This window comes from Dryobates pubescens, chromosome 13 (assembly GCF_014839835.1).
Source record: "Dryobates pubescens isolate bDryPub1 chromosome 13, bDryPub1.pri, whole genome shotgun sequence".
NCBI lineage: Eukaryota > Metazoa > Chordata > Aves > Piciformes > Picidae > Dryobates > Dryobates pubescens.
The window spans coordinates 21,977,304-21,990,099 of record NC_071624.1 but is presented as its reverse complement, the minus strand read 5'-3'; the positions used below and the strand labels follow the sequence as shown (position 1 = coordinate 21,990,099).

The window sequence follows — 12,796 nt, the reverse complement described above, 5'->3', positions numbered from 1 at the left end:
CGGCCGGCGCCTGGCCGAGCTGCAGGCAGCTGCTGGCTGCTGCATCAAGGGCAGTTCTGGCACAGGCTGCAGCAGACTGGCTGAGGCATGCATGCTGAGCTGCGAGTGCAGCAGGCGTGCTGCAGGCACACACGAGAGCATAACCCCTGCGAGCTGCATGCTCCTGCGTGCCAAGGGCTCAGCACCCAGCCCCAGCTGAGGCTCAGCACCCAGCCAAAACCAGGGGCTGAGCTCCCAGCCGCAGCTATGGGTTCAGCACCAGGCCGCAGCTGCGGGCTCAGCACCTGGATGCAACCAGGGGCTCAGCAGCCAGCCATAGCTGAGAGCTCAGCACCCAGCCGCAGCCAGGGGCTCAGCAGCCAGCCATAGCTGAGAGCTCAGCACCCAGCCGCAGCCAGGGGCTCAGCACCCAGCCGCAGCCAGGGGCTCAGCAGCCAGCCATAGCTGAGAGCTCAGCACCCAGCCGCAGCCAGGGGCTCAGCACCCAGCCATAGCTGAGAGCTCAGCACCCAGCCGCAGCCAGGGGCTCAGCACCCAGCCACAGCCAAGGGCTCAGCACCCAGCCGCAGCCAAGGGCTCAGCACCCAGCCGCAACCAGGGGCTCAGCACCCAGCCACATTCAGGGGCTCAGCACCCAGCCACATCCAGGGGCTCAGCACCCGGCCGCAGCTGCGGGCTCAGCACCCAGCCTCAACCAGGGGCTCAGCACCCAGCCTCAACCAGGGGCTCAGCACCCAGCCACAGTCAAGGGCTCAGCACCCAGCCACATCCAGGGGCTCAGCACCCGGCCGCAGCTGCGGGCTCAGCACCCAGCCCCCCGCCGCCTGCGCACAGCTCCAAACTTGTGCCTGCAGGGAAGCATCCGGCTGTCAGGCACCCACAGGATCCCCAGAACCCTCCCTGTCAAGCACGCTGAAGCCAAGGATCTGGCAGTCCCTGGGGGCAGCTGCCAGCCCGAGCAGCAGACTGTCACAGAACAGAGCGTGACCTTGTGCTGGCAGAGGTAGAAAAGACGCCCCAGAGCAGCGCTCTCCTCGCCTTCACAGTTTGGCTCTTACCAGGCTCTAAAGCAAAACCCAACTTGGAAGAAAATCCTTAATTTAGTGTAGGTGCTAATGGGATTCTGAGTTGGGTATGTTGTGTACTTGCTGCTGATGGGAAGCATCTGTGTTGCTTTCAGGCTTGACTTTGGAAGTCAGTTCTTCTGCTCAAGTCAGGGATTGAAAGCATCAGAAGCCTACAGTGTTGAAGGAAATGACTTGGCATTGTTCTCCCCAGAATGCCATGTGTTGGCTAGCAGGGGCTTGCACTGCCAGAAAGGGCAGCAGGAGGGTGCTGCTCGTGCTGCAAGGTGAGCAAGCACAATTCAGGGGTGTTTCTAGAGGTGCTGCTTCCCCTGATCAGAGCATGGACGAGCTGGGATTGGGACCCCTGTGCCAGCTTGCAGTGGGCTCACACCCCGTCAGCAGTGAAGCATCACATTAGAAACCTGGCACCTTTTGCCTGCCATCCCTCAGAAGCTGTGTAATCTGCTTGACTGAATTCACCAGCCTAGTAAGCTTTGGTTTTTTTTCTGCCTCCTTTCCAAAAGATCACAGATGGAAAATATTTTTATATATATATATAAAAAGTGCTTCTGTTTCAGGTCTCAAATGGCTGAACTTGAAGGGCTTGTTAAAGATTTCATAGTTCATGCCCAGGTTGGCAGGTTAAAGCTGCTGAGCCACAGGCAGAGTTAGTCTGGACTGGGAGGATGTAGTGAGTGCAAGTGGAGGTTCCCTGCAAGCACATCAAACCTGCAGAGACTGCTCAGCTACTGCCATCTCTTCAGATGTCATTGATTGTCTCAGGTCGATGTTCCCACCTGAGGAGCACTGGGAGTTGGGCATTCAGCTGTTAATAGCTTCTCAGTTTCTGCTTTCTGCCTGGGGTTGATTTTGTAGCTTGTCAGCTGGCATTGGATGCTCCTGATGCAGCAGTGTGTGGCTGGGAGCATGACCTTGGAGCGCTGGTATCAGCAGGCAGGACCTCTTAAGCCTCTTCTTGGTGCAAGTCTTCCCATCCAGCTATCTGCAGGGGCCCTTTCTTGGACCACAGTGCTAACAGCACCTGCCAGCCCATTTGAGGGAAGTAGGTGGTGGTGCACCAAGGCACTTAGGCTTGAGAAGCTGAAGCTGTAAGGGGACTGTAGCTTTATCCTTCCCAAAACTTCTGAGTAACAGCTGATTTCTGCATCATTACAGAGTTGCAAGGTGTCTCTTGGGGCCAAGAAGGCCAACGGTCTCCTGGGGTCCATGAAGAAGAGCATGGCCAGCAGGTCGAGGGAGGCTCTCTACCCCCATTACTTTGCCTTAGGGATGCCACAACCAGAGTCCTGGGTCCAGTTAAGAGAGACAGGGAACTGCTGGAGAGACTCCAGGGGAAGCTGCAAAGCTGCTGAGGGGCCTGGAACAGCTCTGGGGGGAGCAAAGGCTGAGAGCCCTGGGGCTGAGAACCTGGAGAAGAGCAGCCCCAGAGGGGATCTGATCAGTGCTCAGCAAGAGCTGTGGGGCACTGCCAGATCCTTGGCTTCATCATGTTTGACAGGGAGGGTTCTGGGGATCCTGGGGGTGCCTGACAGCCAAATGCTTCCCTGCAGGCCCAAGTCTGGAGCCAGGTGGTGGGGGGCTGGATGGGCAAGAGAATGTGGCCAGGCTCTTGTCAGTGGTGACTAGAGACAGGACAATGGGCACAATCTGGAACCCAGGAGGTTGGATGTGAAGAGGAGGAGAAAGTTGTTTGGTGTGAGGGTGCTGGAGGCCTGGAGCAGGCTGCCCAGAGAGGTTGTGGAGTGTCCTTGTGTGGAGAGCTTCCAAAGCCCCCTGGGCATTGTGCTCCTGGGCAAGCTGCTGTGGGTGCCCTGCTGGAGCAGGGGTTGGACTGATGACCTCCAGGGGTCCCTTCCAACCCCACCATGCTGGGATTCTGTGGCATGTGATGTCATTACTGAATCCACTGATGCAGCCTGGGAGGAGGTAGCCTGGCCTGTGGCTTGCATTCCTTTGCTGGGATGAAACCATACTTCAGAGCATCTTAATTGGGTAGCTCTCCAGAGTATAGCCAAAGCAGCTTACTCAGTGTGTTTCTGCAGAGTTGAGAAGCAGGTCAGCAGGTACCTTTTTATAGCCTTCTCATAACTGCAGGGACAGGGTTAGCATATTAATGTGGAGTGTGCCTCCAGAACCGTGACTGGAGGAAGGCAGAAGGCTCAGCTTTCCAGCCCCTCTTGTAAGGAGCTGCTCTTGTACAGCAACAACCATGAGCTACAAAAGCCAAGTGAGCTCTGCTGTTCCAAGGCAATTCATCATTACATCAGAGCTGAGGAAGTGGAGTCCCTGCACTGCTTTGGTGCTTTGCTGTGCTTCCTCTTATTGAGAGCATTGTCAAGGCTGATTTTAAATACTCCAAGCAGTGGAGCTTGTCTCTTCCTCAGGAGAATATTGTGCTGCTTGATAATTCTCTCTCTCAAGTCTTCCCAGACATTTAGCCTGAATTTTTCCTCTTCTGGCTCCTCTCCATGATTTCTATCCAAACACGGCGTGTGGAAGAGCCACGCTGCTGTCCCTTCCCCAGCTCTCCCCTCCCAGTCTGAGGTGCACTTCTGGCTGCTCCCCCCCTTTAGCAGGGGTAAGTCCCTTAGTCCTTTCACCCCTCCGGCTTTGGGGCCTGTCCATCTATCCCTGAGCCGCTGCAGCCCGTGAGGGTGACGCCGGCGCTGGCAGCACCTCGCAGCTGCCTGTTGCAGAGGACCCTTCCCCTTTTTGCTCTAGGTTGCACCATCATTTACATGGCTTTAGTAGGCTTTCAGCTAATCCCTTCTTAAGCTGGTTTGCACTGTGGAAATTTGATAGAAGCTGCTGCCTTCAGTGATGGCTGGAAGCAGAAACCCCCCCCCAGCATGTCATGTCCACCTTTCTGCTGTTCTTTGCACTTCTGGGACCTTCACAGTTGCTAAATGAGTTCAGTCAGGAGCTCAGTCCCCTACCACTTGTCCTCTGGCTTTCATTCAAGTCTGATCAGATGAATTCTCTGGTTTGCTCCCCTCCCTTGGCTGGCTGCAGTTGCTTTAGCCAACATTCAGGGATGTCTTTCTAGCCCTGCCACTGTGGGACGATAGATTTGCTCAGCAGGACACTAATGTGTGTAATTATTAGCGGCAATGGAGTTGCTCTTGGCATCAGGGTTTTCTAGCAGCACATTTATTTCTTTGGCTCAGAGTTTTTGCGTGGTCTGCTTTGTGTTTCTGCTGGGTGAGGAACTGGAGAACCCCTTCTGGGATTTTTCAGAGGAAACAGCAGCTCAAACAGCCCCTGAAATTGCAGGCTCTTCACACAGCTTCCATTCCAGCGCTCTTACAAGTTTCCTTCCTCGCAGGCAGTGGCAGGTGCCTGCTGAACTTCAGCACTCCCATGACAGGCCTTTGCTACGTGGGATGATGCCAGCAGAGCGTGAGGGGCATAGAAATAAAGCCCAGAGCTCCCTTTTGCTGTGCTGTGTTGTGACAGTTCGCTCTCTCAGACCTCCAGTTTGCTGCTGCCGTACCATCAGCTCTCAGCCTGGGGAAGACAGAGTGAGCTCATGCTCTGTGCTGGCAGAGATCAGTCGGTGTGTGGCAAGCACATGTGATAAAAGCAATCCAGAGCATCTCCCTGGCTGCTGGGCTTTAATGTCACTGAGAATTAAGTCTTTTGTCAGGTAATCTCTTTTTGCCTGCCCTGATTGCTCTGTAGCAAAGGTTTCCTCACTTCCAGGAATCAACACCCAGCATGTGCCTGCCTTCACTAAGGTAAAGGCAGGAGATCTGGGAAATGCTGAAAGGAAGGGGCAGGCAGTGGACCTGCTTCAGGCTTTCTAGAAGGTGTCTGGGCTGAGATGGAGCTAATCAAGGAGGTGAGAAATCAAGAAATGAGAGTGAAAAATAAAGAGCAGAACATACAGGGGTTTGGAGCTGGGGAATTACAAGTCAGAAATGGCAAAGAGGGGTGGTGAAGAAGCTCCTGTGCAGTATGAGAGACATGATAGTGGCTGTGTGCAACCCAGAGGTATGAAGAAACCTCAGAGGTGGAAGAAGTGAGGGGAGAGAGAGGCTGAAACAGAGGAGAACAGTGAGGATGCTGGCTGTGACCCCAGCAGAGTAATTGGCTCTGCTGCAGTATGGTGAAATGCTGGCTGGAGAAGATTGAGCAGCTTTTAGTGCAAATGGAGTGAGCACTGAGGGGTGGGACTGAGCCTAGTCTGAAACTACTCAGAAGCTCAGGAACATCTCTCCAGGTAGTCTCATGAGAGTGCTCAGAGGGAGCACTCCAAGGTGTGTGGGCAGGCAATGAGGCCACACGTAGCCATGGGGTCCCTTTGGAGTTCCAGCTGAGAGAGATGCTTTAATCCCCTGGTTTCTTCTCTCCCCTAGCCCCTCCTGGTTTCTCCTCTCCCCTAGCCCCTCCTGGTTTCTCCTCTCCCCTAGCCCCTCCTGGTTTCTCCTCTCCTCTAGCCCCTCCTGGTTTCTCCTCTCCTCTAGCCCCTCCTGGTTTCTCCTCTCCAGCAGCCCCTCTGGTTTCTCCTCTCCTCTTAACCCCTCCTGGTTTCTCCCCTCACAGGTGGCTGTGAAAAACAACATTGATGTCTTTTACTTCAGCTGCCTCATCCCTCTCAATGTGCTGTTTGTGGAGGATGGCAAGATGGGTGAGTGCTTTTAGTCAGCCTCCTTCAGCCAGGCCCCTTGCAGCACCCAGCTGGCTGCTGCTGTCCCGTGGCTGAGGCTGATGTCTGCTTGGCCATGACCTTCAGACCAGTTCATCTCAGCAGCCTCAACTGATCTGGTTTGGTAGCCTGGCCCTGTTGCTCTGAGCTCCAGAAGCTGCCAGAACCCAAGCCCTCTGCTCTGATCCACCTGCCAGGCAAGGAGTGGGATCTGTCTGCTTTGAGGAGGATTTCTTTAGTGGTTTGGTTTTGGCGGGGAGGATTTAGGGTTTGATTCATTCAGGTCTAGGATTTGCCCCCACACCACTTTAATTCCTGTATTTCTGGTTACCTTTTGTTAAACTGTTGTCTGAACTGGCTGGGAAGGTGCTTGGAAAGCAGCTTTCCCTAGTGTAAAGGTGTGGATCTTCCTCCTTGTCAAAGCCTGTTCCTGGCTTGCAAGCAGCTCCTGTGGCAAAGACTGCCACAGGTTTGGGGCTCCAAAATCCATCCATGCTTTGCTGCTTCCACACTGAGACTCAGATTGTTGTAGGAGCAAGTCCTGAATCTGTCCAGGGCAGGGCAGAATGTGTCCAGTAGACTATTTTGTGTAACACCCTGGGGGTGAAGCAGTGAGCACTGGTGCTGTGAGGATGCAGGGGCGCTGATGGCCTTTCTCCTCCCCAGAGCGCCAGGTCTTCCTCGCCACATGGAAGGACATTCCCAATGAAAACGAGCTCCAGTTCCAGATCAAGGACTGCCACCTGAATGCTGGTGAGTAGCTGAACTCTGCCACCCTGAGAGCTCTTCTGATGTGTGGTCACCAGGCATCCCCTTGCAAACAGATTGTGGCTAATGGCTGGCTGGGGATGGGACCGGAGCAGCCTTGCATCCTAGGGCTTGCTTCAGTCACACCCTTCAGCTGGCTCCCCACAAAAGCACATCTGAAATCCCAGGTCTTAGCCTTGCCCTTCTCTGCCTTTTCATTCTGCACCCTGCATTCTTGGTTTCTCTTTTGTACTTTGCTTCTCTGCAAGGTTGCTCTTCTGAACAGAGCTGCCCGCAGCGTTCAGCAGCGTTTACCTGCTGCTGTGTGTTTCAGAGAGGGTCTTGCAGCCCTGATTGAACCTGCTGATTGATCCTGGGCCTGTCACTTCACCTTTCAGCAGCTACTTGCCTCATTCTGTTGTGATAGAATGGCCCTACAAGCGCTGCAAAATGTTCTGACCCCTGTGGAGGGCAGGCTGTGTGAGAAGAGATGTGGTCAGCTGTGACCATCAGCTGCTGGCTGGTGCGTTGATGCCTTTGGAGCGTGCTCAGTGTTGAGCTGTCTGGTTACCTCTCTGAGCATCCTACTTGTACCTGTGACCTTGCTGCTGCTGAAGGATGAGGGAGTGTGAAAAAACATGGAATGGGGCCAGTGTAGCAGCTCTGCTCCTCTTCAAGAGGTTCTGAGCAGGAGCCAAGTGATTCTCCTGAAAGCTGCTCTGTTTCACAGAGGACAAAAAGTGTCCCTATTGATTACAAACCCTGTGACCTTTTTATTCACTCAGTGTCTGCAGTTACACAATGAACACCCTCTTGCTTCAGCTGCAGACAGGCACCACGGCTCTCTTTGTACTCATTATTCCTATTTTGGAATATAAAAGATGGAGCACACAAGAGGAGGGGAAAATAGCAGCTGTGGGACCTCATGACTTGATTTCACGGTGGGGTTTCAAAGGAGAGCAACCTCTGTGCCTCCCCCCAGCCCTCCCACTGCTGAGCTTGGCAGAGCCTCCCCCCTGCACTGCGGTGCCGCTGCTGGGTGATGCCTTCTGCTCCCACCCTGCTCCGCCGCTGGCCTGGGATCTTTGCAGCTCCAGTCAGGAATGTTGGGAGCTCCTCCTGGCTGGAACTGGGGTGTTGTGGTGCTGGCTAGCAGAGGATGTGGTAGGGAGTGAGAGGGGGCAGTCAGGCTGGGAAGCAGGGCACTGGTGGGCCTGGCTGTGCCCCCTGCTCCCCAGGAAGGGAGTGTGGGCAGTGTGGGGTGACTGGCAGCGCTCCTGCTCAGGGAGGCCTTGCCAGCTGGAGAGCCTGCTGCTCACCCAGGCCTGCCTGACCTGCTGATAGTGGGGGGAGAGGGTGCTCCCAGCTCACAGGGAGGGCATGGGGGCAGCAGGGGTGTCTCTGTGGTGGTGTCACAGCCACTGGCAGAGCTGGGGTGGGAGAGGCTCCCAGGAGCCCTGGCTGCGGTGCCGCTGCCGAGCTGCGGCTCTGGGGATGCTGGGGGCGGGCAGGAGCTGCCAGCCTGCTTGGCTTCAGTGTGGCAGAAAGTGGGTCATGGCTCAGCCACAGAGCTCACAACTTCCACCTGCTGAAGCTTCTGGGTTTGCATTTCCACTGCCCACAGCCCTCCCTGCCAGGGCTGTGCCAACCCTTTCCTTCCTGGACCACCTGGGCTTCCGCAGGGAGCAGGCCAGGAGCTTGCAGGAGGGGAAACCAAGGAATTCTTGGCTGTTTGTGGAACCACAGAATGGTTTGGGTTGGAAGGGACCTTAAAGATCACCTAGTTCCAACCTCTTGCCATCTGAGCAGGAGCCTCCCTGAGTACAGAACATCCTCAGAGCATGAGGCCTTGCCTGAGCAAGGATCAGGTGAACCCCAGAGGAGGGCTGAGCTTCCAGCATCCCCACGGGTGGAGACTGCTCTCAAAGTGATAAGTGACTGATAGTGCACACCAGGGCAGACTGAAACAAGCTGGGTGAGCTCTTGTGACAGCTGAATCCATTTTGCTAAGGGTCTGTAGGCTGATTTAGGTGGGAAGGGACCTTTAAATGTCATCCAGTCCAACCCCCTGCAGTCAGCAGGGACAGCTGCAACCAGAGCAGGTTGCTCAGAACCCCAAACAACCTGCTGTCTGGGCAGGCTCTCCTCACCCTCGGTGTCAAACATTTCTCTCTTCTCTCCAGTCTTTGAGTTCAAGCCATCCTCTCTTGTCCTGTCCCAACAGGCCCTGAGAATAGTCTGGGCCCAGCTTTCTGATCTCCCCTTTAAGCCATGGAAGGCCACCAGAAGGTCTCCCTGGAGCCTTCTCTTCTCCAAACTGCCCAAGCCCAACTCTCAGCCTGGCCTCACAGCAGAGGGCTTCCAGCCCTCACAGCATTGCTGTGGTTTCCTCCTGCCCTCTCCCTGCCTGTGCTGTGCTGAGTGCTCCAGAGCTGCCCCAGCTCTGCAGGGAGGTCTCAGCAGAGCACAGCAGAGGGGCAGAATCCCCTCCCTGCCTCTGCTGCCCACACTGCTGGGGATCAGGCAAGGACATGCTGGGGCTGGGCTGGCAGCACTTGGTGCCAGCTCATGTTCAGCTTTTTATGCCTCAGCACCCCCAAGTCCTTCTCCTCAGGACTGCTCTCCAGCCCTTCATCCCCAGCCTGGATGGGTACTGGGGGTTGTCCTGACACAGGTGCAGGATGTTGCCCTTGATCTTAGTTGTGCCTCATGAGGTTCACAGAGCCCCATTTCTCCAGCTTGTCCAGGTCCCTCTGGAAGCCAGACCAAGCTGGAGGGTGTCTGCCCTTGTGCTGCAGCAGGATGAGAGTCTTTCAGGATTCCTACCCTTGCATTCTTTACATCCACTGAAAACAGCCTTGTTTAAAGCCACCTCCTTTCCTCCAAGAATAGCAGCTCTGGGTATAAAATCTGTGGGAACTTGTTCCTCCTGGAGGAGAGTCTGGTTTGTGTTCTGAAGGCTCTTGTAGGAGATGCCCGGCCAGGATCAAGCCCTGACTCTGCTGTCGGTGGTTCTGTTGCTCACCAAGCAGCTGCAGCCTTCAGCTGTCCCCTTGCTGTGTCAAATCAGGGAGAGAGCTGCTGCCACCACCGAGCAAAGGCTGCAGAGCTCCCCTGCCCCTGCCCACAGCCTCTCAGGCGCTGTGCTCGTGCAGCCCTGCAGCACGGAGGAGCAGCTCCTGCAGAGGTGTGCGGCCGCCCCGTGCCTCCTCGTGCCCACGTCAATGGCTGGGAGCAGTCATTCACGGCCAGCCTCAGCCCACCCACGGGCTGGCAGTCCCCATTCATGCTGTGGCCTCACCCAGCCCAGCCCAGTGACGCCAGACTCAGCTCTGAGCTGAAAATAGCTCAGCTCCCAGCACGTGTGCCCTGGTGGCAGCGCTGGCACCGCTGCCGCAGGCAGCAGCCCGCTGGAGCAGAGTGTGCTGAGCAGCGAGGGCTGGGCACAGCCTGCTCACACCTCTGCTCCCTGCACCCCCAGGGCACAGCCCTTCTCCTGGCTGCAAGGAGCCTTCGCTCTCCTGAGCTCTGGGATCTGTGCTGGGAAGTGGGGCTGAAGTCGTGTGCAGAGGTGCAGGAGGTGCTGCTGAGCAGGCAGGGCAGGGCTGCTGAGCTGCTTCAGGGGGGGGAGCTGGACGTGGAGTTTGTTTTTCTTGAAAGCAAAGTGAAGCAGGCTGGGACACCAGCCCCCAGGGGTGGGATGTTCATAGAATCATAGAATGCTCTGGGCTGGAAGGAACCTTAAACAGCATCTCTGGAGCCCCCCAACACAAGGAGGGCATGGATCTGTGCGAGAGGGTTCAGAGGATGCCGTGAAGATGATCAGAGGTTGGAGAACCTCCCTTAGGGGGACAGGCTGAGAGAGTTGGGGCTGTCCAGCCTGAAGAAGGCTCCCTTAAGGCAGCCTTCCAGTACCTGAAGGAGGCTCCAGGAGAGCTGTGGAGGGACTTTTGGCAAGGGCATGGAGTGCCAGGGCAAGGGACAATGGCTTTGAGCTAGAAGAGGGCAGCAGACCGGAGATGAGGAAGACCTTTTTTTTACAGTGAGGGTGGGGAGACACTGGAACAGGTTGCCCAGGGAGGCTGTGGCTGCCCCCTACCTGGAGGTGTTCAGGGCCAGGTTGAATGAAGCCTTGAGCAACTTGGGCTGGTGGGAGGTGTCCCTGCCTATAGCAGGGCTTGAAACTGGATGATCTTTAGGGTCCCTTCTAACCCAACCTACCCTCTGATCTAGTTCCAAAGCCTCTGCCATGGGCAGGGACACCTCCTACAAGATCAGGCTGCCCAAGTGCTCATCTGGCCTGGCTCTGAGTAGATGTTACCTGCCAGGAAGGCAGCTTGGGCATTTCTCCTAGATCAGGGCTGCACTCTGCAGCAGTCATCCCACAGCACCTCCTGGGTAAACCACAGGCTCCTCCCCAGCTTGTTGCCTTTGTTCCTTCAAACAAAAAGGAGCTAAACACACTTCATCTGTGGAGATGCTTCTGCATGAGTCTGTGCTCCCAGGACCTTGCAGGTACAACATCCCTTGGGTGCTGAGGGATGTAGTTGTTAGGAGGTGTTAAGTAACAGGTTGGACTTTGAGGTCTTTCCCGACCTGGCTGGTTCTATGATTCCATGGCAGAAGCAGCTCCTGTCCCTGGCAGCTCACCCCATAGCTGGGCACAGAAGAGCCAGAAACCCTTGCCTGCTGCAGGCAGCCCACAGCACTGCAAGCTGAAGCTTAGGGTAAGGTGCCCAGCTGTGGGGGGAGGAGCAGGTACCTCTAAATGGTCACAGAGTCCCAGCATGGAGGGGTTGGAAGGGACCTCCTGCAGCCCAACCCCCTGCTCCAGCAGGGCACCCACAGCAGCTTGCCCAGGAGCACAATGCCCAGGGGGGGTTGGAAGCTCTCCACATAAGGAGACTTCACAGCCTCCCTGGGCAGCCTGCTGCAGTGACCCAGTGAAAAGTGAGTGCTTGGTGCTGGAGGAAGGGTCTAGGGCCCAGGTTCCTGTCAGCATGAGCTGGCCCTGGCCTGAGGCTGTTCTTCAGGGCTGGAGCTGTATGGCCATGGAGGGTGAGTCTCTGGGGCTGTAGCCTGAGGCCAAGGTGTGCTCAGGGTGCACTACACATCTCCAGTTCATTGGAGCTCCTTATGTCTCTTGGGAAGAGGCTGTGGTGCTTCCATGGAGAAAACCATATCCAGAGATCCCATTTGTTGTGAAAACACTGGGCCATTGTTACACCTCAGCACTCTCACCTCAGGAACCCAGTGCTGGATTAATTGGTTTGGGAGTTTTCCAATGAAAACATAAGGACCTAGTGCATGAAAAGAGATTCCTGGACTGCTGGAGCTCAAATAATCTGGGTGCTGTGGGTGCAACCCCACCAAGTGAGCTGTCCCCTGCAGTTCAGCAGGCACTGAAGCTCCCTTGGCCTTGCTTACACTGTGGTTTCATCATGCAAACTTTGATTAAATTTTAAAGGATCATTGCACTGAGCTAAGATAAGCAAATCAGATTAGCTGAATGTTGTTGTTCTTTAAGATTCTGCTTAGCCATGCCCACAGCCTGCAGGAGGACAAGCTGCCTTGCACATGGAGACTGGGCAGCAGTAAACAGGAGGCAATTAGCTGCTGTGCTGCTCAGCAGTTCTAGGAACTTGGGAGTTGCTTATTACTGGTCCACAGCTTGGTGTGAAGCAGCAGCTCTAGCACTGGGAGTGGATGTGCCTTTATTGGTATGCAGTGGCCACTTTTGGTTTCCCTCCCCTGAGCAATTTGCTGCTGCTAGACTTAAAGAGGAATTGGATTTTCTTGCTGCAACAACCTGGGGACAATCAAACACAACCTTCCCTGGGCAGGGATTGTTTGCTGGAGGACCAAATCTAGTAACCTGATCTAGAAACTTACAAAACCAGCCTTGGAAACAGATGTGCTGGCATAATATTGACCAGATGCTATTGATCCCCCCACCCAGAGCAGAGCCTGCAGATGTGTTGGGCTCTTGGCTGGATGCTCAGAATCATTCAGGTGTTGCTCAGCCTGGGACCTTCTCAGCTACCATTGAATTTTACTTCCTGATAGCCAGCACAAGGCCCCCAGGGTCCCTCTTCAGAGGGGTTTTCCATGCTGATTCTGAGCTGAGAGCACAAGGCCCCCAGGGTCCCTGTTCAGAGGGGTTTTCCATGCTGATTCTGAGCTGAGTGTGACCTTTGTTGCCAGTTGCTCCTCTTGGTTGTGTGAGCTTGGAAGTGAAGTTCTTAATCTGGACTGCCAGAGGTTTGAGCATGTCCTTTGCTGTAGCCAGAGGGAAAGTGCTGTTGAGGAGGAT

At 55.3% G+C, this 12,796-nt stretch overlaps 1 protein-coding gene across 2 annotated transcripts in view; it reads left to right on the top strand.

Moving 5' to 3' along the window:
• AP2B1 (adaptor related protein complex 2 subunit beta 1) overlaps positions 1-12,796 on the top strand; it is a 95,417-nt gene that overhangs the window by 76,719 nt on the left and 5,902 nt on the right. For both annotated transcript variants that reach the window (XM_054166241.1, XM_054166240.1), the window contains 2 exons: positions 5,634-5,718; positions 6,403-6,489. In XM_054166241.1, the coding sequence (XP_054022216.1) occupies positions 5,634-5,718; positions 6,403-6,489 (172 nt within the window). The remainder of the gene's footprint in view (positions 1-5,633; positions 5,719-6,402; positions 6,490-12,796) is intronic.